Genomic DNA, 26,402 nt, shown 5'->3' with positions numbered 1-26,402 from the left:
GGGGTAGTTACTGCTTCCAATAAAACAGGACACTGAGGTGAAGGTGCTCGCGGGTCCACCGCTCCAGTGTGTCCTCGCCACTTGGGTCGTGTTCCAAGAGAACAGCTTCTTGAGGGATCAGACAACAGTGTGGGCAAGCGACAGGAGGCGGGGGAGCACAATCCCAAGGCAGAGAGAGCAGGGCAGCCCTGGGGGACCACCAGGGAGAGGACGAATGGCAACAAGGATGAATGTTTCCAGTGTTGGTTTTTCCTCGGGTTAGTCAAGTATCTTACGCCAGCACATTGATATTTAACATTAGAAAATAGTTTTGACCAAATAGCTGCTCCCCCACCACAAAAACAACAGGTAAAGTTCAAAGCTGGATAAAGAAACAGCAGACTGTGCATTAGGTCCTGTTCTATGACTTCCCACATCACAAACCCAGAGAGGGCAGGGCAGGGACAGAATTACCTGTCAACCCCACCCAGACTCTCCTGCCCCCATAGGGCCTTCAGGTCCCAGCACCTCAACCCTCAAAACAGTGTCGGCAGCATGCACACGCAGCTACATGGCGAGGTTTCCTTGCAATGTGTATCCCTGCCGCACACCCCTCTGTGAATGTGCCACACACACATGAAATAAAAACTGAAGGCGGCGACAGCGAGCAGAGGCCTGGGCCCGGCTGGAGAACTCTCGGCCGGGACAAGCTGTCTCTGAGTCCTGCCTCCCCGTCAAGGACTCCAGGACACTCACGACGCAGCTCCCAGGTCTTTCTAGCAGCCATGCCATGAAGGAAACAGGTGGCCCTGTCCGGCACTGTCACTTAGGCCCACTCTTCAGCTATCACAGGCATATGGAGTTGTGATCATGACTCCAATTTCACAGGCAAAACAAAACAAAACCTGAGGTCTAGACTAAGTAACTTCCCCAGGTTGCAGCACTTAGATCGACCCATGCCTGATGAGCCCGAGTCCACCCTCTTCTATCCCTGCTGCGTCCCGGGCACAGACAAGTGGCCCCGTGCAGGGTGGGGAGAGCGTGGTCCGCATTCTCTAGAGCGGAACTGGAACCCTCCTGCTCCAGGTCCAGGAGGACCTGCTAGTGCTCAGCTGCCGACCAATGTCCAAGCCCTTGAATGGAGCACCACGAGGCAGGAGCAAACCAGAAGCAGGAGACAGAACCTCCTCCGTCTAGACCAGTGGTTCTCAACCTTCTGGCCCTTTAAGTACAGTTCCTCATGCTGTGACCCAACCATAAAATTATTTTCGTTGCTACTTCATAACTGTAATGTTGCTACTGTTGTGAATCATATTGTAAATATCTGATATGCAGGATGGTCTTAGGCGACCCCTGTGAAAGGGTCGTTCGACTGCCAAAGGGGTCGCGACCCACAGGTTGAGAACCGCTGGTCTAGACTATCAGCCACATTGGGGCAAGTAACTGAAATATTTCTGTTGTTCACGGTATGTTTTTTAAAGGGGAAAATAAAAAGACTGTGAGAAACAAGGTCTGCACTGAAAACATGCCCGCTAGACCATTCAACGACGCATGCTGCCCCAGGCTGCACACAGGCACCCAGGGAGAAACGGGTGCTCCCATGCGTCCGCACTCCAATCCCAAACTCCCGACAGGCCGCCACAGTGAGGAGACACACTCCCGTGTGGTCTAGCGGAGCCCAGAATTAGAGAAGGTGAGCAGGGCTGCAAGTCCGTATACTGGAAACCATTGTTTGCACGCAGGCTATGAATGTATCCTTTTTGTGTCAAGAAAATGTCCTTACAAGCTAAGACCTCTTAAATCTACAACTGGAATATGCATTTCTCCGTGAAGTAAACCTCCTCTCTGAGAGCAGCATGTGGATCATAGGTCTCTGTGGCCACTGGTAAGCTGGAAGGGGAATGCTTCCTGACAAAGGCTGGTGAGTCCACTCATTTGTGCTGACTCCGGAGGCTGCAGGTTCTAATCCCAGCTACTCACCTTACTAGGAGTGTGACCTTGCCTTAACTCTGTGCCTCAGTTTCCTCATCTGTCAAAGGGGCTTTATAATAGCACCTATTTTATAGAATTGCTTTGAGGCTTAAGTGAGATTATAAGTGCTTCTATATAGAAAGTTGCTTAGAACAGCGGTCGCCAACCAGTGGTCTGTGGACCACTGGTGGTCCATGAGGTCCGAAAGGTTGGTGACTGCTGGCTTAGAACATTGCTTGGCACATAGTGATACTCAATAACTGTCATGTACTCTCTCTCCATACCCTGACCCTGAGAAGGTAGGAATAAGGCACCATATGCCTTATTCTCGGTATACTTAGTCAAGACTAGACAACAGCGGGAAGTAATCCATGAAGATCAGCTGGATGTTTAATAAAAGAAAAAGGAGCTGACAGCTTCAGTGGCAAAGACAACTCACAGCAGGAGTGGTGGGCAGGGTGTGCAGGGCCAGTGCCATTCACGCACTTCTGCCTTGGAAATGGCTCTCCCTGGCACACGCATCCGCCTAAGGACAGGCTCTCAGAGGGCTGTGTCCACGAAGTGATCTAGGGTGGGGAGATGCAGGCAACACCTGGAGCCAGGTACGCAGAGCGGCTAGAAGTCAAAGCGCAAGCAAGGAAATGGAGACCGAGTCCCAGGAGACTCAGACACCAGAAGTCGGCACGAGGCAGAAGTGAGGAAGGAGGAAACTCAAATAATATTACACAAGGAGATGCATGAAAATCATATGTGATCTAGAAATCATGATGGCAAACTTCCGAAAGGGCAGGAAATAATTCTCAAAGCAGAATGACCTAACAAGTGGGGAGGTTGTTAGAAGATAGACATGTAAAAGCCTGCATTTACCAAGTCCGAGCACAGACACCACTCTGACAAATGCTTAATATGCAAGTTCAGTTTGGAGTTTCAATTTCCTGTCTCTCTCCCCACCCCCCACCTCCCCCCACCCCCTACCATATGTCCCTCTCGCCCGGCACTGGATTCTGAAGGAAGTAACCTGTTTTTCTTTGCTCTCCCACGTGCCTGAAGGAAGCTGAGGAGGCACAGAGGGGGGCAGCGGGATGCAGCTCCATCACAGACAGACCTGGGTCTCAACTCTGGCGCTGCGGCCACTAGTCACTGTGGCCTCGAGCAGGCCCTCTCGGGGCCTGTGCTGTCCCCTGCCCGATACACCTGGGAGAAGCTGCACACCTTCCAGCACTGTCGCAAGAACTGAATGAGACCACATATGAGCAAACTCCTGGCACAGAAAACAATTCATCTTTATTCCCTGTGTCAGCTCTGTGAAATATCAGATCTGAAATCAATGTGAGCATAATTCCAAAAGGGCAAGGAAAACACCCTTAATTTTCTGAAATTTTACCACAGAAGAAAAAACATGTTTAGAGGATAAGACCAGCCTGGTTTCTCATCTTCTGATACGAAGGAGCCTTGAGCCTGGCCCTGCCTACAGGTGTGTGGAACATGCATTGTCATCCTGCTTCTGGAACCAAAAGGAATCTGCCTTACGCTGCCCTGGAAATATCCTAAAACACCACCGCCAGCTGCAGGGAACAGTGTCCACGTCACCACACTCGCTGTTGTTGGTGAAGCTTTTGTAACGGAGCCACACAGCATTCACCGGAGGTTACGCGTGTTTACTTTGGCATCCCTTTTCTCGGGTTCCTATTTGCACAGTGTCCTGAATAAGTAGATGCAGCCCTGGGACCCCACCTTGGGCTCCCCGAGGCAAACACCCACGACCTGATGACGGCACCATGGCACTGCCCGCGAGGCCCCTGGAGAAGAAGCCATCACCCAGGCCATCTCTGAGGACAGGCAGGTGGATGATGGGACGTGGAGGCAGAGACCATGTCAATGGAATATAAATGGAGGGAGCCATGCATGAGCAGACAGGCAGGGGGGCTGTGCAGAAGTCCTCAGCCTCCCTGGACCACACTCACCGCCCCACGGCCGCTCGTGGTCACCTGCTCTGCGCCAGTTAATAGCGGGGCTCATGACGGCATCTAGACTGTGAGTACCAGGGAGAGGCATCTGCTTTCAGTCCAGGATGAGGAGTCCAGACTCTTTAGGAAGCAAGAAGAAACCACAGAAAGTGTGGGGGCAAGAAAAGGTATTTCCAGCAGACCTAGCGAGGGGAGAGGGTGAAGGCAGGAAGGCAGTGCCTCGTTGCATTCTTTCCAGCTGTAGTGCTTTACATCTGTCCGGCAGGAGCTCCGTAAACCTGCTCAGGAAACGCAGCCCTGTTAGGAGACTACGCTCCAGCTCCAGTGCGGGCAGGACAGGGACACCTGCACTGCGGACTGGGGGAGGCAGCACCTCAGACCGGCAGCACGTGCTGTGGAGAGCTATCCCTCCGTGGTGTTCTTTGTAAAAAGCCTTCAGGGTCTTGTCACTTGGGAAATGCTGCCAACTATCTGCCTGTCTGCCAACTATTTAGCTGCAGTCTCATACTAAACTCTGTAAAGTTCTGCAGTAAAGAACCCGATTTAAATGTCCTCTTCCCGAATTTGGCCATAAATCGCCCTGACCCCTTTTATTGAGAAACAGCGTTCACTATCTCCTCCTGGCAACTCTGCAGAGTGTGGGCTGAGGTCACCTACGGATCAGCACATGGGCACGACCTTGAAAGGATGACTAATAAGCCGAAGGTCTGGGTGGTGGGAAGGGGGTGACCCAGGATCCTCTGGGGCCTTTCAGAGCCCTGGGAACAGTGCGGCTCCAGTCACGCCTCCAGTTAAGGCCACATCCCCCCCGGGAAGGGTCCCAGCGCTCCTGCCAGTGTGAACGAATTCTAGGGGAGAAAAACAGGCATCCCAACAATCCAATGGAAGCAGTGCTTCCTTTTTGTTCATTAATAGCTAAGTAAACCCGGTCACCATCATCTATGAAATAGCTCTCTTTCAGATACCCAAAAACTATTAAATCAACTCCTACCCTTCTCCTTTATGAGTGAAGGGTAGGAGTTAACTTATTAAACAACTAGGTCTGATTATTCTTTTATCAAGAAAGACTTGCAAATCCTATAGGAATTTAATTCACTTACCTAGTTATCCAAGTTTAAATGTTTTTCAAACATCAAATGAAATGCTTCAGAGAACCTAAGACAACACCGCAAACCCTTTACAGTGTCTAAGAGTGACACTGGGGGTGGGGGGGAGGCAGGATCTCAAACCAGCATCTTCTTTAGGATGTACATAGTGTAACTCGGGCAGGGCGCGCTCCACACCACCAAGAGCACAGTAAACCTCCGATGAAATCTCCATCACCATTAGGACGCCTCAGCGGAGGCCTGACTGACATATCCTGGAAGGATACCCATTTCTATTTGCCCAGAGGCTCTGGGGGGTTGTTTCTACAAGAGTCTTATCATGCTGGAGTCTGACTTTGGAGTCATCATGGCCTCACTGAACTATAGCCACACAGGAAGACTGCCTGGACCCGTGGTCGGCAAACTGCGGCTCGCAAGCCACATGCGGCTCTTTGGCCCCTTGGGTGTGGCTCTTCCTAAGCCTTAGGAGTACCCTCATTAAGTTAATAACGATGCACCTACCTATATAGTTTACGTCTAAAAAATTTGGCTCTCAAAAGAAATTTCAATCGCTGTACTGTTGATATTTGGCTCTGTTGACTAATGAGTTTGCCGACCACTGGGCTCTGGACGATCAAAAACAGTAAACTGAGGATGCTTGGGTTTCGCTTCGCCCCGATGAAATACTAGCACTGTCGTCCTAAGGGTGGGTCCCAGGTAGCCTCCAGCAGTGTGCTGCAAAAGCTCCACAAGCGTGAATTAGTCTCACGACACCCCGCAGGGCAGCAGGGCGGCTCCATCTCACAGCGGAATGGCAGGGACAGGCCCCAGCAACGCGATCAGGCAACTGGAAGAAACTGAGCCCAGCGCAGTCTCAGAAGCTAGGACCAACCAATCCCTTTGGAAATTCAACCAAAAAACCTTAATAAAGTTCACATCTTTGGACTTAATAATTCTGAGTCTAGTAGTTTATCTTAAGGAAATAACCCAATATTCAGAAGAGTTTTTTTGCACAGTGTTCATCAAAGAATTATTTATAAGGGGAGAAGCTGTCAAAAACTCCAATATCCAACAATAAAAGCACAATTTTAAAATTCAAGTACACATGCATAAAAGAATATCATAAAGCAATTTTAAATCATATTTAAAAGAAAATGCTCATAATGTAATTTTAAAAAGGGAATGATCAGGTTATAAAATTGAATATATATTATGAACACAGTCCTGTGAGAAAAATTTTGCACAGGAAAAAATACTGAAAGGACGCAAGACAAAATGTTAATGAAAATGGCAATATTCTGCATGGGTAATTATTTTTCTTTTTTAGACTTTTATGTGCTTTCCAAATTTTCTTACAATGATCAGGTATTACTTATAAAGGGGGAAATTAATTTTTTGTTATAAAATAGTATCTAAATGGTTAAGATCATTTCTAAATTACATGCACTGAGAAAATTTAAAACAGTGTATAAATTTCTTTATGCAACATTTAGCCTAAGAAAATCAAAATTGGGAAGTTGAATTTGAAATATGTATCCATGTGAGTATATCTACATTCACACAGGAAGCAAGGCTTAAGAGGAGACTTCAAACCACATGGGTGGGCCAGCGGTGTCATGGGGAGTGGGGCCTTGCAAGCTCCCACCACCCCCACGGGAATGCCATGCACTGCAAAGAGGCAACGGGCTTGCCAGGCAAACACAGCTTCACACAGGTCTCCCAGCCTTCCCTCCCAGCCAGGCTGCAGCCCCCAAGTCCTTATTGAAGAGGAATCTTAAACACCCTCCATAAACAAAATACAAACTGACATATTTTTCAAGGGGAGGTATGGTTAACTGTTTTGCCCTAAAGCAAAAGCCAAGGAAAAATGCCTTAACCCCCCTCACCATTTAAGTTATCTAAAGCAAGTCTCCTTTCCATGAGCCTAAAGAATCAACAAACTCAGTCTATCTTCCATTCCAAAAACTAAGACGTTAGCATCTTTAGTTGCCCTGGGATAAGAAAAGACTACACTCCACAAACATACGAAAAGCAAACCAACTAAGAGGGTGGGCACCAGCCTCCCACTGACCTCCATCTAAGACCACAGCTTTAGCTAGCTGCTTGGGCAGGGACAGAGGGGCAGCTCTTGCATCCTACACCGTAAGTAACTTTTACCGACTGTGTGGGCAAAGGAAGATGAGAAGAGCAGGCAAAGAATAAAAACGATGAGCTGAGTCCACCGGGACCCACCTCCAGAGAAGGCCGGGTACTTACAACTCCCTTATTTTACTGCTGGTTATTTCCCAGAGGTATTGGGAAGCTAAAACCATTGTCCCACAGGTGCTGTCGGTACTAACATTCAACACAGCTTCCTTAAGAATGGGTAGATCCGTCAACACAATCCTCCCTCTTCCAGGAACGGGACACGTCAGTTCCTTTTCTCAAGAACTGACTCTCCCAACCCATCCCTCACCTCTAAACACCACTCTCTGTGCAGTGCTGGCTCTCAGTGCTTCCCAGACTTCCATGTGTGCTGAGCACCTGGGGATCTTGTTAGGATGCAAGTCCTGAATTAGCAGGGCTGGGTGATGCAGAGACCAAGTCAATCCCAATCTCTGCGGGGTGAGACCCAGGCAGTGCGGCAAGGCTCTCCGGGTGACCCCTATGGGCAACGGAGGTCACACACATGCTAGAAGATTTGCAAGGGCCACCAGCTCGATCTGACTCCTGGGTACTCGGAGTGTGGCCCCCGCATCGGCAGCACCAACACACTAACACTGGCATCAGAGCTGTTGGAAAGACTGACAGAGGTAGCACAGGAAGAGCACGCAGTAAGTTCTCTAAAACATTAGCCATGGTTATTACTTCACTACTAGTCGCGGTATGATCACTATTCAGGTAGGCTGATGTACCTGAGGAGGCCAGATTCGTAAGGAAACAAGAATTCTCGGTAAAACTATGCGTTAAAAGGAAGAAAGGAAAATGTGAGCAGGGGAGCAGCCTCAAGAGGGTGGTTGAACGAACCTTGCAGTGAGGGTGCTTCCTCTATATATGAGTGTGTAGGGAGGTGACCACAGCCAAGGCAGTAACAGTCATGATGACAGCTGCCATTCATGTGGACCTTAAATAATGTGCCAGGTACTATCCTAACTACTGAGAATTCTCCAGGCAGAACCCAGGGGTTTCCCTTACTCAGAGCCTACAGTCCCCAGGCCCCAGACTCAGGCAAGCGTGGGATCCTGATGGGGTGGAGGATTCCTTTCCCTCCGAGCAAAGGAACTGCAGAGCCCCCCCCCAAAGAGTGGTGAGGACGGGACACGATGTCTAAGTATGAGCCACAACAGAAAGGCGCCAGGCTCAGAAGGGTGAAGAGACTGGACCCAGAAGCCCCCCGCTGGGCTAGCCTACATTTCGAACCAGGTGCCACTCTTCCTCAGGTTCTCTGTGTCCCATCCTCTCCTCCTCCTCTTTTCTTGCTCCCTCTTCCTCCCAGAACTGCTTCCAGGAGCTTGTTTCCATGCATCACCCAGATGCCTCTCCTCCCAGCGATCTCCTGGAAGATGGGGAGGAGAGCTTGAAGGGTGGTGTTTTTCACAGAGGTGTTTCGTGCCGCGGCCCTGCATGTCACCTCTGCCCAGAGGAGGGGCTGACATTCCACGCAGGAGCAGCTCATGTGACTGGGATAACTGAGGTGCAGCCATGAAGGGGAGGCTGAGGGCATGGTTTTGAGCCTGCCAGGCTGGACGTCTAAGATAGTTCCAGAGACCTCAACTTTGTGTGCTCTTGGGAATCTACATTTCAAAGCTGTTTCACTCCTGTTTCACTGAGCCGTGGCCAGTCTAGGCCATGGCTTCCCTAGCCTCCAGGATCAAGGCCCCATCTTACAGAGGCAGGTGCTGAGAGGTCTAGGAGTGTGCTCACAGGTCCGAGCACAAGGACCACCAAGGACTGAGCCAGGCAACCTGGCCCCGTACTGGGGACTCCATATCAGGAAACAGCGGAAGCCTGCAAAGGATCACGGTCTGTGTTCTGCATCTCACATATGTTGTCTCCTGTTTCCTCTCAGCGGCATCGTGAGCGCTGCACATGACCAGCTTGACTTACAGAGGGAACCGGAAGGGAGCTGTGACTGTCCAGGTGCAGAGCACTGGTCGGTAGAGGAGGAAGTGTCCACTCCAAGCCTGTGTGGCTCCCAAACCTACGCCACACCTCGCTCCAGGCACCCCAACAACCTGGCCTGCCCTCTCCACAGCTACAAACTTTTAGGACTCACCGGACCAGAGAATGTGGTCACTTCTTGTGATTACCCTATCATCTTTTCTTTAAAAACACCTCTTTTATGGAAACATGTTTTCCCTGAATTCCATGAGGTTCTTCAACGTCACAGCCCCCATTTTATAAATGAGGAGCCAGACACCCAGAATAATTAGTGGCTTCCTGGGGTATTAAGCAAATCAGACACAGAACCAGGACCCAAGTTCAAAAGCCCCTGTGTCTTGGGCCATGGCTCTGGGGCTCCAGCCAGACTAAGTGGTTCTCTGAAAAGTGTTCAAACTGGCAGGGGGTAAACCGATGTCAAGCAGTGATGCCAGGCTTCTGGGTGAGCTCACATAGGAGAAGCATCCTCGCCGCAAGGTTAGTTCAGCAGGGTTGCCACCCCACCACCATCTGCACGCGAATAAATCTGAGGAAGATAACTAAGGACGGGGAGGAAGACGTTACTCGTCAGCAATAACTTCATTTACTCGAAGAGCTTCCCAGTTCTGTAAACAAAACCAGGTCCCTATACATTCCTCCGCAAGGGACAGATGTCCTTTACAGAAATGTGACTTGCAAGGTATTGTGTGTGCTCTATTACTCAACAAGAGCAGGCTCGTAAAATGTCAAATGCTTTTTCTAAATTCCTATTTAGAGAGAAGGAAAACATGCTATTATTTTGTCAAAATTAGCCACCTTGGCAACCTGAGTCCCTTGACTCTGTATGGTCTTTAGGTCATCAAAGCAAATGTACATTCATGTTGTACAGTTGTTTGGTATTGCATTGCCTATCAACGAAGAGTTGAAATAGCATTTTCATTTAAATGTGAAGAATTCTCACCTGTGAAAGCATTTGTGGCCTGAAAACCAGCTTCCTGCATACTGCTCCCCAGACAAGCCTGTGCTCCGACTATTGAGCTGTCCTGGCAAGAGGAAACCGCCTGGGCGAGGCCTCAGGTCACTTCCATCTTAGCTTGTCGGAGTCCATTGCTTTGCCCCGTCCAGCTTTGGGTAGCATCTGATGCCCACCTGCCCTGCTCCCAGAGAGCAGGCGGTACCTGGGACAGCACCCAGTCCAGCACGTGCACACTTGGGGCACACAGTCACGTCAGCCGTCCAGCCAGAGAGTGCAGGCCATGGTGAGCCCGGGAGGGGCGGAAGCTGTCTCAGTGAGGCCTGCTCTCCCCCTTAGAGCGGGGGCCTCCTCTGCAGCTCGGCAGCCAGCATCCTCCACGGCTCCGACGCTCCAGTGGAGTTCGGTGTGGTCTGATCTGCTGCTCTCTGTGCTTTGCGTCTCTCCTCTTTCTGAAATTAAAAAGAAATAGGTCACTTTACTGAGGATCTGTAGGAGCATTAAATTTGCCAGACCCACCCAGAGTCGTGCTCAGAACCACAGGGAAGGCACAGGAGAGCTCTGGGAAGAGGCAGCTGCAGACCTTGTCCTGAGTGACAGGAAAGGGCAGAGGGCAAGACAAAAACAGTGCTCACTGCTCCAAGCCTCTCCAAGGACGGCCACAGAGGCCCCTCAGCTTACAATGTCCTTCCCGAGGTTATCATAGTTCACAGACACCCCAAAGAACCCATTTTCCAAGCTCATTCCCAAGGTCTTAAAAGTGGGATCTGAGGTCCATATCCACTGCTGTCTAGGAAGGACCAGGGTTGAGAAATTTTAAAAATGACTCTTAAGGGGGAAGCAAAGGCTCATATTAATTCTTTTAGAAGAGTAAGAAGAAAGGGCAAATTTAATCTACAAACTTTTCCCTATATATAACATAATAACATTTTACAAAATACTTTCAGATAGCCCACGGTTGTTATATTACACAAGAAGTAGCATTAACAAAAATGTCAGAAGCCCAAAGGACCAGACTTTTAAAATGGAATCCTAAATATGAATCTCCAGTATTAGAGGGGAAAAAAATTTTTTCATCATCATCACTTCATCCTATTCAGTTTATAACTAATTTTTAGAAAATGTAACCTTATTCCTCATTTTCACCATCAAACTAAAAGAAAAATAATTTAAGAAAAGAGCACATAACAGAAATCCTCTATTAAAGCCCTTTTATTGCTGTAAATATAAATATAAAGTAGTAAAATAAAACATCACTAATACAGACTAACCATAGGAAGACTTTATGTATTGATGAAGCACTTTAATTATATTAATTAAATTACCTTCACACACCTGCATAACAATCTCAGATAATAAGGTATAGCCCAGTAGGAATCCTTAAGTTAAATGAATAGGTAAAATTTTTATTTTAACTAAAAACCACTTATATAAATGGTGGTGTTGAAGTCCTTGAAAATGTGGGAAAATGTTTTTTTTCTCTGAATTTAAATATTCCATATAAAATGACCAACACATAGAGTATCAGCATCCCAAAGTCCTGCACCAACTTCTAAAGTAAACTAATCACATGCACCATAGTTATCCATTTCAGGAAATGGCATTGCCAGATAAAAACAAAAGCCCACCTGGCCTGAAACTTTAATTTTCTTTGGCCTTTTCTATGGTGCTTTCGATGCACAGAAATACTAGACTTTATCTGTCCCCTTTCTTTGAACTCAGAGAAAAACTGAGAGTGGTCAGGTTTTTGTTGTTTTATTGGGAGGAGGGGTTGTTTATATTATTTTGTTTCATTGAGAAAGGTATGACAGCTCACTTTTTAGGAAATCAACCTATCCTATACAATATTGCAAATGGCTATGGGAAAGATTGAGGCAGATGTGGGTAGCAATAGAAGAAACAACAAGCTTTTTTTTCTTTTACTGTCATTATCACTCTCAGCAATTCTTAACTTTACTTCTAAAATAGAGGTAGTTCATTGCTAGGGCTCAGCCATGGTCTTGACCAGGAGTTTTAGAACATGATGTGTGAGATTCCCAACAAAGGATGGAGGGACACAATCATAAGTCTCCTTATATGCAATTTTCAAGTTAAAATGAAACCATAAGGGCTATCAGTGCTTTCTTCCTAACCGCTAACAACACAGCAAGATACACTTTCTAGAAACATAGCACAAGGGTCTCCAGAACCTGGAGTCACCGTTCTATTCAGTGAGGGATCCAACCAACCCGAACAGGGCCAGAAACCCAGCCATGCTCGGGAACAGAGTGTCAGATGACCCAGCAGTCTGGGCAACCGAGGATCAGCAGAAAAGGCAGAGAAGCTGACAAATCATGCCTCATCCGCTTGTCCTTCCATCCTCTTGCCCATCCATCTCCCACTCTCAGGTGGCTCCTGCTCCGGAACTGCCGCTCACTTTCTCATCTCAGTTCCAACAACCCTCCTCAGAGATGCCTCCGAGGTCGTCCCCAGGCTAAATGCGGAGCCCGGTTACCAGCACTTGCCATAGTTGTGGCTGCATGCAGGGGTGGTGACTGCTTAGCGCCCATCCTCCCACTAGACCAAGGACAGTGACCGGATGACTCTCCGTTTCCCCTCAGCACCGAGGACAGGCACTCGGGAAACACGCGTTTACTGGATGAGTGGATGAGTGGATACAGAGAGGGGCACGTACGGAAGGGCTCAGCAAATGTCTACAAAACAACCCCCCCGCCCCCAGCCGTGAACTGACAAGCGGCGTTTCCTGGGCTGAGAGGCTGCTCCGCAGCACTGACTCTGGCCTCTGGACTGGCAAGCGCTTCTCCTACAGCCCATCTAGGTCAAGAGGAGACAGTGCTTATGAGCAGTGATTCCACTGCACTCACACTTCACAGAACCTCCTACCCAGGAAAAGGCCGGAGGGGTCATGGCTTTAAACTCTTTCGACCCTCGGGGAGAAAACTCTAGCCCCACAGAGGTTAAACAACAGCCACAAAAAGTAGTGTGCAAGAGAGTCGCACTAATCCCTGAATGTCTTGCCCCGACAACCACTGTTCTTCCCACGCTAGTGCTAATCTCACGCAGTTCCCTAAACCAAAGTACCTTTAAGCCTAATAATACCCAAATCAACAAAATCAAGGCTGGGGGGAGAGAAAGCATAAAGAAGGAGGCAACTTACCCAGGACACAAGGTCACCGACTAATCCTGAGCCACAGCCACACATTCAAAGGCCCCCCTCTACCCAAGCACGTTACCGCCATCCTGTCATCACACACACACACACACACACACACACACACACACACACACAGGCGTTCTATTTATCCTGGGAAGATGGGCAGGACTAACCAGGAACTAATTAATTCAATATTGCACTTGAAAAATGTCATTAAGCCCCTCCCATAACAGAGTAACAGTTACTAAGGAAATAGAGCACACCAAACGGAAAAACACCCCCACAGGAAGGGACAGTTTTAAAAAACATGAACACCCACAAAACCTCACCAAATAAGTTGTGGAGATATGTTTGCTTTACCTCTTGTGCATAAAACTTTTATGAAATGCAGTGCTCCTAGGAATCACTGGGGATTGAAAACTTAACTGCATTCGACAGATCCGAGGTTTCGTGGAAGTGCACACTGTGAAAACAGACACAGCAATTCCGGAAACATTCGGGTGACACGCCGGGAACAGAGGCCAGCACCCAACAGAGAAGTGAAACAACCCCTTTTCAAAATCTAGTCACATTCAAAAAAATGCGTAGTGCATCAACAATAAACACTGCAGTTTCATTTTTTTATTTCCTCTCGCTGTGGACAGACTGCTTTGCGGGCTGCATGTCGGTTACCTAGGTGACGGCTAGACGGAGCAGCCTGAAGGGCTCCAGGCATAGAGACCTGGGAGCGGAGGCCCCGTGCTTGTGTCTGATGGACCCATCCCTGCTCTACCTACCAGACAAGGCCCAGGGAGAAAGGAACACTGAGAGACAGATAGCCCTGGCCTTGACAAATTGAGGCACGGTTGTAAAATTCAAAACATAAAAATTAATGTATGAAGACTTGTACTGCACTGCTTACCAAAAAAAAAAAAAAAAAAAAAAATCTCAACTATGAGCTGGTTCATTTAAGTTCAAAGTGGCAATGACCAGATGTGAGAATAAGTGGAAAAAGAAACCCAAGGCTCTATTTCCAACCAGAGCTAGACTGTGTCATCCTGGGAGAAAGACATCACACTTCTCCACGAGTTTCTCTGCCTCATAAACAGACGGTTTTAGACCTCAGCAAGTACCAGTCAGTCGAGATGTCCGAGAAGCAGTAGGCCCTTAGAAACACCATGGCCTGCCTGCATGGCAGCAGTGGGGCAGAGCACAGGGCAAGGCATCCCCCCGGGTTCTGGGCCACTTACAGGACTTGGGCAAGTCCTGCAGCCTGCCAGGCTCCCGTTCCCTCATGTGTGAAGTGAGAAGGGGAACCGAAGGTCCCTTTGGATCTGAGTGTGCCCCTGAGCCAGTGTCTCTGATCAAGGCAGACAGGACACGGCAAACAAGCCCCGGAAATCTGCACACAAACACAAGTCTGGGAACAAGTCTGAGAAATGGGCTGCCTGCAACGGGGGGAGGTTGAGTTGGGGTGCTACTGATTCTTCAGGATATTTTTAATTTCTGTGGTTCAGACTATAAAACAATTGTAGCTTTTAAAATGCCACAAACAGGGAAATGTGGCAATTATATTAGGACATCCTCTAAAATGTCTCCTTGTCAAATATGACACTTGATAAATCCTGAAGGATCTACACAGTCTGAGGCTCTACTCATACCAAGTTGGAGAAAGTGTCCCCCCAAAATAATAACGTATGATCACTGTCCCTAGTGAATCGTGAAGTCTATATCTATCTCCTTATACTATCTAGGAGCAAAGGAAGCCACAAGGGACCATGGGTCCCACCCTTTCATTTCACGGAGAAGAATGAGGCTCAGGGAGGAGAGAGGACCTGCTGAAGGTGACTGTAGTGATGAAGGCAGAACTGGGACCAGATCCAGGTGTCAGTCTAGGCCCAAGCTCAGAGTTCTTCCATACATGCCAGTTGGCAAAGGAAGAAGCTGGGAAAGGGGTACAGTCTACATCTGTACCAACTGCCACTATTTCCACTTTCCCAAGCCCAAACTGGACCATGCCCACGACACCAACATGCCCGAAAGAAAAGGCAAGGAAGAGCCAGCGGCTTGGCACAGAGCCACACAGCCCTCGGGAGAACGTGCGCTGCAGTGTGCCTGACCCCGTCTGAGCATTTCACGGTCACCTGAGGACGCCAGCTAAGCAGAGGGAGCAGAGTAACAAATGGTTACCTCTCCCAGCTTGGTGGGACATGCTGGCCACACCAGGAGGTGGACTCTGCGGTGCTTTCCCCCATCTCAATTTTCTTAAGATAAAGGCAGCTTACAGTGGGCATGACAGGCAAAGAAAAAGGTGTCATGCAGGGAGCTAACAAGTGTGAGCAGAGGGGAAGGGGAGCTGTCATCTCATTCTTTGGTGAGAGTAGAAGAGAATATGGATTGACGAGCTATTTATATGAAATAATTTTTGCCCTCCTTGCAAATACCCTCCAATGCCCACATCACCCATCAAGGCCTGCTCTGCCAATACCTGTGCTCACAGCTCCCTATGCCAAGTTACTCCCTGCCTCTGCTAATGGCAGGCTCCCCTCAGATACCTGGGCCTTGACCAGGACTCTCTCCACTCTCTGGCTGCATCTTCTCATTCAGTATTTCAACTATTTGTGGGGTCATTACTGTAGCCAGGCATTGTTTTGGGTGCTGGGAGACAGCAGTGAGCAAAACCGACCACACTCCTGTGCCCACAGTCCCTATCTCATCTCTGTCTGTGGAGCTGTTTCCTAACAAAACCTTTTCTTGTTCATCCTTGTATCCTTGGCATTGCTGATGGAGACCACAGTACAGCAGTTCCTCAGGAAATGCTGGTTACACCGCACTGAATCGTAGCTGAGCGTAAGCTGGGTCGCCTTGTCACTCTACTGCCTCCATCCTGCATCAGGTGCACAAAGCACCAAGGGCACAGTACACAGGGAGGTGGTTGGCCACAGCACTCAGACCCTGGAGGGCACTCCGGATGGGAAGTGCCAGCTGGGCCTCTGAAGCACAGGGAGGGACGACCCCTCCACCATCTTCAGAGATAAAACACGCTCAGATGAGAGCCTCACACACAAACAGGCCAGAGGACAGAAGGCCGGGCTCTGACTCAGACTACGTTGGGTTTACCTCATTTTAGGCTGCTTGTGATTTTGGCAGTTACTTAACACCCCCACCATGAGCCTCAGTTTCATCATCTGTAAAATGGAAGTAACAGGGCATCTACTTCATAGAATTAGGATGTATTTAATGAGAAAACATGTACCAAAAAAAATTTTCTCTAATAAATGTTAAAGAAATAATAGTCGCTACAATGATTACAGCTCACCTGAGCCAGGTGACTGATAAATTACGTCTTTAAGAATATACCCCACCCGCCCTCTCTCAGTTCTTATCTGACCATGTCCAATTATCTCGTAGTTCCTCAGTTGATTTGTCTTGTGTGTTGTTGTTTTTTAAGTTCTCAACAGATAAAAATCTAAGCTCAAAAGCATTCTATGTCAGTCAAATTAATAACAGAGAGAAACAGAGGAAAGGATACAAAATTTTAGAAAATGTGTGGGTGGGGTATCTGGTATGAAATGTGGTAGAAGAAAAAAATTACAAAGAAGAAACTTTAAAAGGAAAAGAAGCCTCTTGATATTCAGGGTTTTTTTCATGTTTTAATATTGAAATATCAAAATTGCAAAACAACAATAGGTAGTAATAAGGAAGTTTAACAAAAGGTTCTATATCCTCTTGCCAGGGTCTCGCTCTCTTCCATCCTCTTCCATTTGGTTTGCTCTGTTAGGTGTTAACTTTTTAAACCCTTTACATACACTTCTCAAGCTTACACAGGCCCCAAGAATGACACTGCACCGAGAGGACACCTAGCAGCCCCAGGGCTCCTCTACTTGACAGGGGGTGTGGGACAGAGGCACCAATACTCTAACAACTAAAAAATGATCAAGAGGAAAACAGCCGATGCTCCCTACAGAAATGAATGACCTGCATCATTTCATCACTCGCATTAGCACAGGTTTCCTAAATGCCACTTGTTTGCAAAGCCCCAGACCAGCTCCTCATCTGTGCCTCTTTCATCAAACACACAGGGAATGCCTAAATCGTCATGAAGTAGTTTTGTCTTGTTTACTCAGATTCATCTTCTGAAAAAGTATATTCCTTTAGGAAAAAGAGAACTTGCCACTTTACAGTATTTTACAACTCAATCTCCAGTTTGAGGTAGGTAGTGGTGACCAGAAATACTCCAATCATATTTTTCTTAGATATTTCCAAAGAAAAGTCTATGCTGTCTGGGACAGACACGAGAGGAGGGTGACATGCAGAGGGTGCCTGACGGGCATCTCACTAACACCTGCGGCCGCAAAGCTCTGACCAGTGGCCAATAGAAACCACTGCTCAGTTTAATGTAGGCACAACTGTGAGTCACACACACGGTTGTTTAGCCATTTGTGTCCTGGCGGAAAGACTCCTTATGCCCAAATACACCCATTACAACAAAACTCAGAAGCCCTGCTTGTCTCTGGAAAGAGAAGGAAGTTCCCTTTGTCTGCAGATACAGATACAGACAGACTCATCCTATATCCTCTAAGAACTTCAACTTCCACTCAGCCACTGTGCCAGTTCTCTCAAGTAAGGGGACCAGAAGCAGCAGCAGTATCACACTTCATCCTAGGAAGATCACAGATTCCATGACTGCCTTAGAGAAGCCACGGGTTCTAATATGAGAGCTAAAGACATCATTTGAGACAAACTGCAGAAACAGAACTCATTTAGCCCAGTTAGTTAGCATTGGTGGAACAATTTAATCCGATCATAAAAATCTAAGACGAACATTTCAGCAGATGTCTGAAAAAATGTAACGCAACATGGTCCTGTCTGCAGTTGGCCCCTGGAGCCACTATCGCCAGCAGCAACCAGTCTGAGAGTGTGATAAACGAGCCCTCGGTGGTACAGTTACACACGATAATGAACGTTACCTCTGCGAGAGGCCCCAGCCATTGGAGGGGCAGTGCCTGAGTCCACATATATTAGGGAAACACTGATAGAGTCTCACGTCTTCCTGGAAGGCTGGACGAGGCAGGGCCATGCAAGTGCATCTGTCCTGAAAAGCAGACAATCGGGGGCAAGGCTGACTGGTACTGACTAATGGGCCCACACAAACCCTGTCCCTGTGTGTGCTGGAGGCCTCCAGCCAAGCAGAAAGAGTTCATTAGACCAATTTCCGCTGCCTTGGTAACAAAGGCTATGCGTGTGATCTTACGCAGAAAAGCAAATGAGTGTTATTCATGGGGGAAAAACACGACAGACAGGTACTGCGTGTCCCGCCAAGCAGCCCAGACGGTGGTGGAAACGTGCCTGCCTGTGAGACAGCGCTGGCCCCGCCGGAAGTCAGAGTGTTCATCAGAAGCAGTCTCCTGCAGTACCTGAATCCACGTGTTCGTGAGTTTGCTGCGTTTGCTCAGCTTTAGAAATACTTATCAGTGGCTACAGAAACCATCTCATTCCAAGCAGTGTCCTCACCCCAGCCTCAGTGTCCTGGATGCTAAGTGAGTCTGCCTACATGTCCGCCATCAGGTCTGCACAGGAGGCCACCTGGGATACCACCAAAGAAAACCACAGGGCCCTGGCAGCAAGAGGAGAGTTTAACCACCAGATTTGGACCCCGAAATCACAGTTCATGTTCCCGTCACCTGGCAAAGTTCACTGCACAGTATCTGCCAGGCCTTTCATGATCTAAGTACGCCAGACCTCATCAGCCTGACAGGCAACTTTCTCTGCATCTAAAATAGCATCTCCTTTCCGTTCTTCCTTTCCCTCTCAAAGCATAGTCCTTATTTACTCCCTTCCCCTCCGGAGCTGACAAGTAGGGATTGCCTATTCTAACCAGGTTCAGCAGTGGGCCCTCAGCAAGCTTCTTCAGACAGAGGCCCTGGGAGGCCCGGAGGGAGGCACAGGTGGTGCGAGGGCAGGGAAGGCAGGAGGAGGCTTCACCACAGTGAATAACCACTCCTCCCCATCCCCCACCCGCCCACAGTCCCGTGCATCAGAGCAGGAGAGCGAGCTGTTGCTGCTTTTTACCAAAACACTCGCTCTAGGTCAGTGCTCCCCAAATATCCCCAGAGAAAGCATGCAATCGTCAAAACTAGATTTTGCCCATTTTAATATATATATATTAAATATATATATATATATTGATTTCAGAGAGGAAGGGAAAGGGAGAGAGAGATAGAAACATCAATGATGAAAGTGAATCATTGATTGGCTGCTTCCCACATGCCCCACATTGGGGATCGAGCCCGCAACCCAGCCATGTGCCCTGACCAAGAATCGAACCGTGACCTCCAGGTTCATAGGTCGATGCTTAACCACTGAGCCACGCTGGCTTGCCGGGCAATTTTGCCCATTTTCACCTAAAAATAAATATATTAACAAATACATTTGAAAGGGGAAAATACCCATATATAAATACACAAGACCAACGTCAAAGAGCAAGGAGCTGCCTGTGTATTTGGGTGGGCTGGTTGGAGAACATGACAGAGCAGCTCCCATGAGGTGACAAACTCTTGTAGCCAGGGACTCTGCCACCCCCTTGGTGCTGACACAGATGCTCAGTCCATGCAGAGCTGTGCTCGGAGGAGCCAGCACGGCTCTGGGGTCAAACAGGGCTTGGAATGGCAATTCTGCTGAGCAGCCCCACACCCTGCTCAGCCAGATGAAACAACCTCTCTGAGCCTCGGCCTCTTCACCTGTCAAATGAGGCATTAATATAATTGTAAGACAGTGGCAATGACTAAATGAGAAATACATGAAGGAAATGTACACGGCAGCAGCATATTCACAGGCCCTCCGTAAATGGAGAGGCAGTCATGAGGAGCAGGAAAGAAGGGCAGGGAGGACATGGTGCCCAGACCCCTGGGAGACGTGAGGAAGATGTGGTCTTTCAACCGTCTCTGAGAAGGTGGGAGAAAGGGTAAAGGGAGGAAAGGAAAGATACAACATCTCAGTGGGACCCAGTGAACTCCACTCAAAGAGTTAAAAGCTAGCCCGGCTGGCATGGCTCAGTAGTTGAGCCAGGAGGTGACAGTTCGATTCCCGGGCAGGGCACATGCCCAGGTTTGGAAGCAGCCGATCATGATTCTCTCTCATCATTGATGTTTCTCTCTCTCTCTCTCTCTCTCTCTCTCTCTCTCTCTCTCTCTTTCTCTCTCTCTCTCTCTTTCTCTCTCTCTTCCCTTCCTTTCTGAAATCAATAAAAGAATATATATATATATTTTTTATAGAGTTAAAATCTAAGGCCTTGTTAGATTAGAATTAAATATTTTCATCTTCAAATAATTACTTAAGTAGGTCAACATCAGCTGTGTTTCACTTTTTCCTTACCAGAGGCCAAAACTTGCCCATCTAATGAGCGCATCCACCCTGCCCTGCTAAGTGAGCCCCTCTTTCACTCCTCCACCCCCTGATCCCCACACAACACACAGAGACAGTCAACGTTCACTGCACAGCCGCTAACTGTAGGGATTCCCCACATCAGAGAAATCACTCCGATTGAAATAACGTAGCTCTTCACTTCCTTTGAATAAAAACATGTTATTATATTCAATAAAACCATGCAGGAAATAATAGCTAAATATGACATTTAAGTAACTTATACCAACACCTAAAAATGGCTTCCTGGAAGAAAAGAAAATAATCGGCATTTTCCAGAATATTTTAAGAGCTCCATTTCTCTCCTCCTTCTCCACCCACCTCCTTCTACAGATGAGTCACGGCCACATTCACAGCCGCACTGGCCCCTGGCCTAGAGATAAACTTGGGCTAAAGGGGTTTTATAGTGAGGACGAATGCTGACATTGAAATTTAAAAGCAGTCTAGCTACTCTACTACCATTCCTTTTCCCTTCTGGTTCCCATGGAAACAGACCTCAGATCGCCAAAAACAGGGTAAAGATAGCACCATGCCCAGTTTTCCTGCAATCTGTTTCCATGGGAACTGGAAGAGAAGGGAATGGAGGCTGGGTAGCTAGACGAGCTGCAAGTCTGCATCCCCCTCAGTGGGAGAGGCAGGCAGTGCTGGCACGCTGGTCCAGGGGCCTGCAAACCTCCCTGGGCTCTTCAGGAATGACAAGTCCGCTCTTGGATGGAGTTTCCGAGAAAACAAAGCTCACAGCAGGCCAGGCTGTGGGGCTAAAGCCAGCTGTGGACCTCCAGACACACACTCACCAGGTGATTCACCTTCGCAAACATCCCTTCACCAACCAGAGGCAATCCCTCCCAAACCAGGGCTCCCACATCAGGCTGGGCATCAGGATGATCACAGACCTAGTGAGTCAACATACCAGGGGGCTGTGACCAGGATTCTGTACTTTTTAATCAGCTCCAAACGTGATTCTGATGCTTGGTCATTCTGGAAAACCGATGCCCTAGACCAGAGTTTCCCAAAAGTTTACAGTGTTCGTGGTGGTCCTGTGGGGACCCTCGTGAAGTGCAGATTCCAATTCAGCTGGTCTGGAGCAGGGCCTGAGATTCTGCATTTCTAATTCAGCTCCCAGGGGATGCTGATGCTGTGGGTCCTTGAACCACATCTGAGTGGCGAGTATCTAGACTCCAATGAACCTTTTCCACAGACCAAAGATGGATACAACCATTCCCACAGCAGCAATTAATCCCACCTTCAGCCATCAGTCCACACCCAAGCCAGACCTTTAAGTCAGACATCTCTGACAGTAGGGGCTGAATAATCATGCTTCGTATTACCCTCCCTCTACCTGTTTGCTCTGCCTCCAGAGACCATCTGCATGGATAAGAAGGTAACAAAATAATCAAAAATTATGTATAGTCATCAGGGGAATGAAACATGATTGTCTCCGCCAAATCTGGTTTCTCTAAGAAAAGTAAAAGCAAATTCTGCATAGTTGAGGATTATATGTGGAAAATGTGTGAAATATTTAGAATATTTATAAACATAGAGGTGTTATCAAAAAAAGAATGGAGCTGTCCACATGTAATTTTTAAAAATATATATTTGTATTGATTTCTGAGAGGAAAGGAGAGGGAGAGAGAGATAGAAACATCAATGATGAGAGTGAATCATTGATCGGATGCCTCCTGCACACCCAACACTGGGGGTTGAGCCCACAACCCAGGCATATGCCCTGACCAGAAACCAAACCGTGACCTCCTGGTTCATAGGTTGACCCTCAACCACTGAGTCATTTTAAAAGAAATGAGAATTTTAAAAAACTCTACAATTATTTTAAGGAAATGTCTCAGCTCGCCTTAAAATCTCTAGTCTAAAAGAAAATGTACAGAGTAAAAATAGAATCCACATTTCAGCTAAAAGTATGCAAAGTAATAAAAAAGTAATGTTTATTTCTATACTGAACCACAAAACAATTTTAAACTACATAAAATGCCAGTGTGTTATTCAAAGGCAAGTCACTGATTTTCTGCTTTAAGAAATCTCCATTTTGCTTATATATAAAAAAGGGAGGCATTTCTGTTTCTCATTAAATACATTTTGTACCTTCTTGAAAAAGAGTAACATATATTAATCTCTGAAAATTAAAATATGACCAAAGAATTCAACGTGAGAAATAATCTTCTAATTCGAAAAATGTAAAAGGCGGGAGGGGGATCAATTCTTTGATTAGTCAGCACACAAGCAACAAAGCGAGCTCAGCATTCTGCCCAGTCCCGTCGCTGCAGGCAGCCAAAGAAAATTTCATGGTACAGTTTATGACACACATCTTCATTCCGATGAGGCAAAAATACACGTAATATGTATTTATACACGCATGTATAATGTCACACGCAAACTTTTTTAAAAATGAGTTAGTTTTGAGACTCGGTTGCTTTTTAGGTTCCCAAAGCACATGAAGCCAAGAGTGGTAAAACTGTTGTGATGACAACATGAAGTCAAAATAGGGGATTTCTGCATTTGCTTAAAAGACAACAAACACACACAAGTCACAGATTGAACTGCTGCAGTAAAGGATGCAAAGGGGTGTGAGCTATTAAGTGCTCCATTAAAAAAGATAAAAATAATTGGGAACGAATGCAGAGATGTGCTTACACCCAGCTCCACTGAAATCTGTTGGTCTGTGAGACCCTAGCCAGAGAACCAGTTGTGGATATTTGTGTATGTGCATCTACTCTGTGTTTATATAAAGAAGCAACTGGAGCAGGGTCCGCAAACTACCTGCAAAAGGTCAGATGGTAAATGAAGAGTTCTTCAGGGTATGAACACCCTGTCCCTACTCCTCGATTCTGTCATTACAGCATGAAAACCACCACCAAGAGCAGCATATAAATGATTGGGAGTGAGGTGTTCCAAGAAAACTTTATACAAACCAGTGCTAACTAGGATATGGCCTATGAGCCATAATTTACCAACCACTCGACTAGACTATAAGCAGCTTATTTGGGGTGGAATGTCCTATTGAACTTCCTCTCCACAGTTTCAGGAAAGGGAGGGGGGAAAGCTGCAGAATCTGTCTCATATCGATTCTTCAGTCACCCCTGAGGAAACTCTGGATTATCAATACTATAATAGTCTAGTATTTTCCAGCAATATACCAGCTCTATACAGCTGCTACTAATTAACATACAATAATTGGTTGTTGCATGCTGTTTGTACTTTTCTTACATTTATCTTGTCTCCTTCACTGGGTTCTAATACTCCCAAGGAGGAGACGTTTTCATTTGCTTTTTCCCTTGGAATTTAGTTTAGTGTTCAGCAAAAGATGCTGCTGACAAACAAAATCTTCCCCTCCCCTAAAAAGGTGGGTAAAAATATGGCTAAAGGAAAAAAGAATAAAACACCCCCATCTTTATACATACACATATACACATACACACATATATATGTGTGTATATATATATGTGTGTGTATATATGTGTGTGTATATATACATATATACATATATACATATATACATATATACATATATACATATATACATATATACATATGATTTCTGAGAGGAAGAGGGATAGAGAGATAGAAATATCCATGAAGAGAGAGAATCATTTATTGGCTGCCTCCTACATGCCCCACACAGGGATCAAGCCCACAACCCGGGCATGTGGCCCAACCTGGAATCAAACTGTGATCTCCTGGTTCATAGGTCAATGCTCAACCACTGAGCCATGCCAGTCGGGCCCCCATCTTTTATATTAACCCCAATGCAACTGTGGCAGGAGGACAATCTACAGGTCTATCTACAAAGGCCAAGTGTGTAATGAACACGTTCACATTGGCTGAGCTTCCTCCAGCAAAAAGAATTATGGTCTGTAACATTTTCCTCTTTCTCCATTGACCCTTCATCTCACCTGGTCAGAAAGTCATAACACTAACTAGCAGGGTGAGCAGAAAAGAGAGCAGACATATCCTACGGTGGACAGATACTCAGAGATAAGAACTTGAGATGGTAAGCACTGTAAAAATAGGCAAACACATATCTGTGCTATACTAGTATAATATTACATACAATTATCTATATATATAAAAGGCTAAGCAACCAGCAGACCAGCAGACAGGTATGACGTGCACTGACCACCAGGGGCCAGGCACTCCACACAGGAGCTGCCGAGTGACAGCAACATTGCAGAGTGCCCTCTCGTACTCTGGGATCCCTCGAGAGATGTTGGGACTGACGGTTTTGCCCGATCCTGCAGGCCAGGCTGAGGGAACCCACGTGCAGGAGGGACCCTGCTCACTCCGAAGATGCCCTTTGAGCCCTGGCGCCACCCCAGGTGCAGACAGCCGGGGAGGGACCGCAGGAGGTTGGCTCCAAGGCATGTCCGGCCCATTTAGACCAGTCCCACCCCGCCGGCCACCTTCTAATTAATTTCCTTTCAATGTGCACAAATCCATGCACCAGGCTTCTAGTATGTTATATATTGTACATTACGTGCTTTATATATAGGGTATATACATGAGTGTGTGTGTGTATGTGTGTGTGTGTGTGTGTGTGTAGAGACAGAGCTAGAGATTGAGGCAGATATAGAGATAGAGATAAAAAAATACCTATCAATAATGATGAATTAACACGACATTGGGGGAAAAGACACACATCCTAGGTTCATCTCAACAAGATGACAACAGTGCTCCCAAAATCCAACAGAAGACTTACTCTGCTTGTGAAGTTATAATAAACATTAGAAACTGCAGCTAGCACAAATGACAACGCCATCATTAAAAGAAACAAAATGTGCATCTGGTAAGCTCCTGGTGACCATGCAATGTGACTCCACCCAATCAATATGCACCCAGCAGCTTTATCTGCCATCCTGAGCCTGCTCATGCCATGTTCCCAGGGGAACGGAGACTGATTACCTGCTCAGCAATGCTGTTTACTCACCTGCCTGGGCCACTGGCAAGAAGGTGAGGTGGGCCTGTTTTTGAAGGCATTCAGAGAGATTAAAGGGCAGGAGAGCCTGGCTCCTGGTCCTTGCCTCTGAAATTGGAGAACTTTCGAACAAGAGAGTAAATCTCATCTTCTCAGCCCATGAAGGGGAAGCCCACTCTTCTGGAGAAACCCTGCCTGTGTTTTCTTATGGACGAAGGGGATAGTACTTCCCCACCCAAGGGGACAAGAAGAAATGGGAGCTTCCCCAGTAGGTGGTACTGACAAGCCCCTGGCACAAGTAGAAACTCATTAGTGTTTCCAATCCAATGTGTAAACTTGTTAGAGCCTGGAAACAATGCTCACTAGGGTAGCAGGTTTGCCCTCGGAGATTCAGAGCACTTTCCTATTACCCCCTCCACTCCACCCCTCCCCCAGCTTTCACAAACCAAAGTAATTCAGGTAAAAAGAAAGAGGGGTTTGTTAAGGATGGTACATGGCTACCTACACCTTTCACACACCACCAGCAGCATGATCAGCAGGACTAAGGGCATCTCAGAGCCTCTAGCCGGCCCTGAACCTGGACCTTAATGCTCCTCCTGAACCCCACCTGTGCCGTGCACACCTGGCTTCCTCCCACATTAGCTGTCTAAGTGCCTCTCTGCTTCCTGAGCAGGGGACACACTGAGCAGGGCTCTTGTCCTGCTGTGCTGAGGAGAGGCTCTAATCCTTTCTAGTCCTGCCTCCCTGGGGACGAGCTCCTGCTGTCCACCCCCAGACGCCGCCCTCCATGGGCTCCCTGAGTCACAGAACCTCAAGCTGTCAAATATTT

The 26,402-nt window shown here is 47.3% G+C and overlaps 1 protein-coding gene across 8 annotated transcripts in view; it reads right to left on the bottom strand.

Moving 5' to 3' along the window:
* Positions 1-26,402, bottom strand: part of LDLRAD4 (low density lipoprotein receptor class A domain containing 4) — a 337,872-nt gene that overhangs the window by 200,427 nt on the left and 111,043 nt on the right. For 7 of the 8 annotated variants that reach the window (XM_059706718.1, XM_059706722.1, XM_059706713.1 and 4 more), the window contains exon 3: positions 10,083-10,546. In XM_059706718.1, the coding sequence (XP_059562701.1) occupies positions 10,083-10,122 (40 nt within the window). In that variant the 5' untranslated portion in view covers positions 10,123-10,546. Of the gene's footprint in view, positions 1-10,082; positions 10,547-13,251; positions 13,389-26,402 lie in introns of those variants that run through there. The other variant, XM_059706720.1, reaches the window with a different exon arrangement.

The sequence above is a fragment of the Myotis daubentonii genome, chromosome 8, assembly GCF_963259705.1.
Source record: "Myotis daubentonii chromosome 8, mMyoDau2.1, whole genome shotgun sequence".
In the NCBI taxonomy this organism is placed as follows: domain Eukaryota; kingdom Metazoa; phylum Chordata; class Mammalia; order Chiroptera; family Vespertilionidae; genus Myotis; species Myotis daubentonii.
Note: the sequence above shows the minus strand (reverse complement) of the source record. Positions and strands in the feature narration are given on the sequence as shown.